At 49.9% G+C, this 7,178-nt stretch overlaps 1 protein-coding gene across 1 annotated transcript; it reads left to right on the top strand.

The window, feature by feature from the left end:
• Nucleotides 1-515: 515 nt before the first annotated feature.
• LOC119337780 lies at nt 516-1,319 on the top strand. The gene has a single exon (XM_037609964.1). The coding sequence runs from the start codon at nt 643-645 to the stop codon at nt 916-918; it is 276 nt and encodes a 91-aa protein (XP_037465861.1). The 5' UTR covers nt 516-642; the 3' UTR covers nt 919-1,319.
• Nucleotides 1,320-7,178: the final 5,859 nt, after the last annotated feature.

The raw sequence follows: 7,178 nt of genomic DNA on the forward strand, positions 1-7,178 counted from the left end.
CACTACATTTTTTTTAGAATGTTTACTAGTGCGAAATTCAGTACAATGTAATCTTTATAAAAGCAAAGTTTATGAAATCCAGTCATGCAAATTACACCGTCCTCATAGAAAACACCACCGGGATTGAAATCCTCCAAAATCCTTTTCCAATTAATAATCAACAAAGTAAGGTTCATGATGCAGCACACTATTGTTAGCAAACAACCACCTTTCTTGGAAAAAAGGAGATTGACCAGCCATGGTAATTTCTCGAAATGATGAAGTACATGGCACATCATTTCTGATTAATATCCATCAGTCTATCCTTTCTTGTCAGAAAATTCAAAAGGGGTTAAAAAGCAGCAGACAAATAATTGGTGGTAAAAAAGTCATTAGGCCACCATGCATTTCTGCTTTGTGGTCAGAAAAGAGAAGCAAAAAGGACCTGCTTTTGGATAGCCACACAGCACAAGGTGCTCCCTGCACAATCACCTACCTAATTGATAAATCAAGCGTGAGCCCCCCTCCTTCAGCTAGCTCAATTATAACACCACTGCTAGCAGCCTCACCACCCAACTGCCCTCAGGCCTCAGCACTCTTTCCTCTCCCTCACACTACACACACCACCAGCATCATCATTCATCAGCGAGCTCGCCGGTCGCCATGGAGAAGTGCAGATCGGTGCCGCACGAGCACGCAGCGGCGGCGTACTACGGGTGCGGTGGCGGGTACGACTACGAGGACGTGAGCCGGGGCACGGCGGTCAAGTCGTACAGCTTCAACGGCCCCAGCGCCGGCGAGGACCCGGAGGCGAAGCGGCGGCGGCGGGTGGCGTCGTACAACGTGTTCGCGTCGCAGGCCCGGCTCAAGTCCTCCGTCCGCGGCAGCTTCAAGTGGCTCAAGTCCAAGCTCTCCGACGTCCGCTACGGTGGCCTCTGAAACTTTTTTACCCTCAACCTCCCACGAAAACTGAACCTCTACTATATATATGCGTGCATATGCATGAAGAAGTGTGTATGTGTGTGTGCTACTACTGCTGCTGCTGCTGTTGCTATACGTGCAGGCATGGCCCCCAAGTTGCTGCATATATGTGTGTACTGTTTAATTGCATGCCGTATTTATGCATGTATGAACTGCTGATGTGTGTGTGATGCCAAGTTGCTGCATGGTTAACTGCTAGATCCATCCATGGATCGGTCTATGTGTTTTTGGTTGCCTTTTTGAGAGACTAAATGGTGGTTTGTACTATTATCCTCCTCCTGCTTAAGTCGCAGATCAAGTTGTATCAGGCCATGTTCTCTGTTTTTTTTCTATGAAAATTCTGTTCTCTGTTTTCATTACTATGTTGTTTATCATTGCCTATTCTCTAGAGCTACCATGTGTGATCATAAGTCGCTGTATGGTTAACCGGTGAATTGCTCTGTGTTTTTATTTTACTTATATGGGATCAAAATTAAGGTTGTTGAAGAACTGTGTACCCTGCATTCCTGCTTAGTTTTCAAATACAGTTGCATAGATGCATATTTTGAATTGGAGTGGGGGACTTCTTGTGGTTGGCGCGTGTCCCTGATCAGTTCTGGATGGTTCTACTTTCATAGCCTTCACTTTGGCAGAACGGCAGATCTCATCATCAATCGCCACCAAACAGTGTTGCAAACATGATAGTAATACATATACTAGTACTAGTTATAGACCACTCCGTGTTTATGATAGTAATACATAAACAGTGTTGCAGAACTGCAGATCTCGTAAAATTGGTATAACATGATTTCATTCTTTAAACTGAACCTGAAATTATTACAGCGGCTAGAGTGTGATCAACGATGAAACGAACGAAGCCAACTACCACTTTGTCCTAAAAGAATCGTCCCATTCATCTGCAAATGGAGATTTATTGGTAGATGGACTATTTAGCAGTCTACAAATCTGGGGTTTCTCAATCGGGACAGTTGCAGTTGTGGTATGCTGAACAGTTTCTGCCACTGCAATTTTCATCTGCTGAAACCCATAGCGACCCACATATATCCTCGATCACGTCGCCCATCTGATAGTCCGACTGCGCGATGGCACCCCCCTTGTGACCGTCCCTGCTCGCGTGGTAGGCGATTGCCCTCCGCAGCTGCGGCTGATCATGCGAAGCAGCAGCTGGCAACCGCTGAACCGGGCTAACTGAAAACCGTCTTGAGGCCGTGTTGGTGGAAGCCTCGAGGAGTAGCGTTATCGGCCGGTTCTTGCCTTGTTGTACGCTGGAGGAGGCGACGGCCGCGGCCGCGGCCTGATTTTTCTGTCTTGTTCACGACTTCGTCATCCTGCGTCTACCAGTTTGCATGGCAGAGAGAATGGAATACTCGCTCGGTCTCATAATATAAGATCGTTTTGTTTAGCTTGAAAAACGATTTTACATCGTGGGACGGAGGGAGTAGCAACGAGATTAGGAGCTGCTCTTGGTCTGGTTTCGGAAAAAAAGAGGAACTGTTCTTGGTCTAACCGAGTGTGTTTAGTGGCTGAATTCTGATGGACTGCTGTCTTAGAAGATGCCCACTGGTATGCAAAGATGGGCGTTCGTGTTGTCAACTTGCGATGTGCCTTTTTGTTGGGAGATTCGGCATTGGAGAGTTCGTCTCCGTGCTGCTCCTGCTCCTGCTCCTGCTCGGCTTTCTGTTCGCCGTCCCTTCGCCTGTGGGAAAGCTGCCTCGGTTTGAGCCCGTATGAAGCAGAGCAGGAAACCATCAAGCCAAAACGTTCAGAGAAACATAGAACATATAGCAAGATCAATGGTTTTCCGGTGCTCAATTCCTTCTTCCGTCATGAAAGATGGTCGGACTCGGACCCGGCGCCGCCTCCTTGTGCACGACGGGGAGACCCGACACGCCGCAGGCCAGCGGCGGCGTGCTGAAGAAATGCAACGCAAACTCGTGGGGATTTTCTCGTCAGACACTGCAAACTTGTGTGGATGTGGATGTGGATGGATGGCTTGGTTTGTGCGCGGAGGAGCGTAGTCAGCAGGCGGTGCGCCGACGGCGGCATGCCCGGCGTGGAGCTCTTCAGGGGCATTTCTTCAACTCCGGTACAAACAGTGCAACGGTTGACTTGGACCTAGTGCACGGGTCATCATCACAACGTAAAAAGATGTTCCACTTGGTACATCGCCCATTGGGCCTTCACATTTTATTTTTGATTTTTTTTAAACTTTGAAATGGCATTTTTGATTTTCCTAGCATACCGGACAGTTTTGACTTTTGGCGTAGTCGACGGGAACGTCTCCTCCCATTGAACGCGTATCGCCAGGAATCTTAAAATAAATCTACAAACAAATGCGAACACCAGGACTTAGAACCCTATTGGGCTGCGGTTAACACTGTCCTGCTAACCATCTAAACACATGTTGATTCACACATTTCGGACAGTTGATGGAACAGTTTGTTCTCCATTTTTTTTTCTATTTGATGATACTATACTCAGCCTTCCACTGCGCTATCAGGATTTTCATAAGAAAAAAAGGTTCAAAGGCACAACTACACGATCCAACAAAGCACACATCAAAAGCCCAGAGGGCAACTCCAAAAGTTTCCCTAAAAATCTTCTCGTAAAACCGGGATGGCCATACTTTTAGCAGAAATTGTCTAGGAGCAACTTTTGCCAGTCCTGTAAACTTCTTCCCCTAAACCCGTTTTTATTTATTTTAACAAAACTAGATAAACAGCCTAGGGACGGCACGGTGACACGCTTGACGGCCTTCGGCGATGGGCGGCACGAGGCAATGCACTTGTCGCCGGCAGATGCGATGTGGTGAAGCTGGGGTGCGGTGGCAACAATGGTGGCGTGGTGTGCCGACAACTCGTTAGGGTTTTCTATATAGTACTATTCATGTCATCGATATAATCCTGACAATACTATGGGGGCGTGAATGTAGCGGCAATCATATCTATCGAGTGGTGCAGATAGGACTATGCTCAAGGAGTTTTATAGGTTTGGACCCTTTGTGGTGGAGGTAATACCCTACTCATGTAGCGGCAATCATATCTATCGAGCGGTGCGGATAGGACCATTGTTACAAGGAGCTAGTTGGCCATGAGAAGTGTGGAAGGAGTAACTATGAAACCACACTGAATAGGACAATTAGCATATTTTTTTGATGCCGACAGTGGTGAGAATGAAAATCCCGCCACTCCTAGGATGGGCAAAATATTGTAAAAGAGAAAGGAATGTAGGCGTCGATGCCTATAAAGAGGAGATTGGTGCGTTGATCAAGACCAAAATAGCATCGGTGGTCGAAAGGGAAAACATAAAATGGCAAGTTGGAATGAGCTCAAGTCGATGGAAGAAGAGAAGTGGAGAGCAAAGGCAGCGATCAAAGAGATGAAGGTCGAGGAATAGGCTATCAGGATCATAATCCGAGGACGATGGATGACAGTGAGGCAATATTGGCAACTCACTCGTGGTGTGATCTTGGCGAAATCGAGGTTCGGCCCGAGTGGTATTGATTGTGAGGATGTGAGTGCTTGATTTAGGTAGTTTGACGATGCTTTTGATGCATGACATGCTACATTCTATTTTTTTTTAAACTTGATTGGTTTGGTATTTTTTTGGACGAACTATATGCATGTTTTATTTGAATTGTTGGATTTGATGATCTATTTTTATGTTCATAGTTGAATTGTTACATATAATAATGCATTTGAATCATCTAAATTGTTGGTGCAATCTGAGGCAATTACTTAAAATGTATGTGATAAGGATGAAAAATATACAGATCCAGTTAGTTCCTTCTAGTTTTTTAACTCGTAAATTTTTTGTGGGTTAACATTGCCGTTTTATTTAACTAGTGTAGCTCGGAATGCCATCCGAGATTACATCGAGAATGAAGTCTGGGGGAACCCCAAGCCAAACCTTATAAAGGTTTTTTTACGGTGCTACGGCAGACTTACGCCGGCCTGAACCAATTTCACTATAAATAAGAGAGAGATACAACACGACGGGTACAAAGACATCCAGGAAGGAGTAAGGAACAACAACACCCAACACACACAAGATAGGAACAAGGAGCAATAGAAGGAGAACCAGAAGCAAGTTACGACGAGCAGTCGACACCAAGAACTTAGCACCCATGAGCACCAGCAGACCGAGCCGAGCGGGAGCTAGTTTTGTTGGATCAGTCGAAGGGATATCCGCCACCGAGAAGACATAGAGAAGAAGCCACTTGCTGCCATGCGATCCCTCTGTACCTTGAAGAGCTAGGAAGTCGCAGACATCATCGAAGGGCATCTCACTGCCGAGGAACGTCGCGACAAAGAGAGCCACAGACCATGCCGAAGGGCAATGTTCCGCCGAGACAGTTCTGCACCTCCGCTGGGCCACACCATGGCCACCATCACAATTGGAGAGAACTAGAGCACTATGCGAGGCCACCAAACCTCACATGCCGTTGAAGAGCATCGAACACCGAGACCTCATCGCCGCCACAAACCCCCAAAAGGAGAGGTCAACCATCAGCATAGGATGACCAAGGCACTGGTCGCCGCCACAACACACCTCCTCCACCACCGCCCTGCAATCCAACAAACCGAACTGACACTCCAACCCAGACATCAATGACCAACCGCGGATCCCTGACTCCAAAAGCAACACCCCCAAAGGGGAAAACGACATCGAGGATGCCGCCGTTGTCCGATCCAGAGAAGGATCTTAGGCTTTCGCCCGGAGCATAGAGAAATAGCGGGTAATGGAAGCTTCCCGTAATGCCTTCATGAGGGGAAACGGCGCCCGAGGGCGTCGCCATCATCGTTGCCAACGAGGTCGACATTAGGCTTTCGCTTGAAGCATCCCAGCCATTCTACTCCGCAGACACCGGCCACCAAGTCCGGTATTCCAGACCTTGCCCTTCCTACCAGTCCACGGCGAGCGTCCTCGCTAGGCCCAGCAAGAGACTCCGCTATCACATCCACTCGCCTCGAGCGCATGCACAGAGAGAGTTGGATCGATCTCGGCTGCCACCTGCACCCAATCCCTCGCCGCGCGCCACAACATCCCACCACCACACGCCTACCCTGCCGACAGCAGCCACTGCCGACCCCCCAGCCACAACCATGGGGCCCGATGATCGTGTGAGTCGCCGCCCCAGAGGGGTCCAGATCTGGGTGAAGAGAGCCCCCAGAACGGGCATGGCATCTCACCACGGTCACCACGTCGCCCGAGCTACGTCGACCACCAACTCCGCCATGCGCCACCATCCCCCGGTTGCAGCCATGGGCACCGCCGGCCATGGGAGTGAGCCGCTGTTCCAAGATCTAGATTTGGAGCTGGAGCTCCCCAGGACAGAACGACATCGGATCTCCCAAATGTCTAAGCAGTCCGAGCCTCCGTGCCGCCCGCGCCGCTGCATAGCGCCACCACTGCCTGTGCGCGCCGACGCCCACGCGCGCGAGTCCCCGCTGCTAGCCAAGCGCCCCGCACCGCCACGCCTGGAGGGGAGGAGGGAGTGCTAACTTATGCGCGGCAACATTAGCAGACCGTCTGATCCACTCAACTCTAAAGCTATCAAAAGATTGCAGCATCTCCTTGTGCTCCTGTATCCACGGACCAACAGCAGCCCTGTTTCTTTTCGGGTCCTTGAGCATCTGCACTATGGCCTGATTATCCATCCCCACATGGACTTTGTCAACCCCTCTGTCCACAGCCAGCTTCAGGGCCTCCCTACAGGCCAAGATCTCAACAGTTTCCGGGTCTACGTGATGGTGAAAAATTGACAACGAGTTAAGGTTTAGGTAGGCAGATGAAACTTAACGATTTATAGGAAGAGAGAGAAAATGAGTTAGGGCATCTCCAGTGGGGGGCGCTAAAGCATGCGCTAGGATTGCTTTCCTCCCCTTTTTAGCGGTTAGGCTGCTATGTTAGAGCATCTCCAACAGCCGCGCTAAATTAGTGCCGCGCCGCAAGTTAGACCGTTTTAGCGCGCGCGCAACGCGGCGGGTGGCTTCAGCGGGCGCGCAAAAACGACGCGTGCGTTATTGAGTTGGGTGCGCGGTCGGAAGCACTATCCCGCGCGGTGTATTTCGGGCGCCCGCTTCCGCGCGCGGCACACTCGAGCGCTCGCGCCGCACTCTCTCCTCTCCTCCTCCTACGCCTCGCGTGAGTCGGCGCCGGCGCCCTGCCACCCATGGACGCGCACACCGGCATCCCGCTCACCCCGTTGTACAGCC

Source organism: Triticum dicoccoides, chromosome 7B (genome assembly GCF_002162155.2).
Source record: "Triticum dicoccoides isolate Atlit2015 ecotype Zavitan chromosome 7B, WEW_v2.0, whole genome shotgun sequence".
Classification (NCBI taxonomy): domain Eukaryota; kingdom Viridiplantae; phylum Streptophyta; class Magnoliopsida; order Poales; family Poaceae; genus Triticum; species Triticum dicoccoides.

What these genes read in the sequence shown, in the direction of transcription:
- LOC119337780 (XM_037609964.1), top strand. Translation starts at nt 643, where the DNA reads ATGGAGAAGTGCAGATCGGTGCCGCACGAGCACGCAGCGGCGGCGTAC.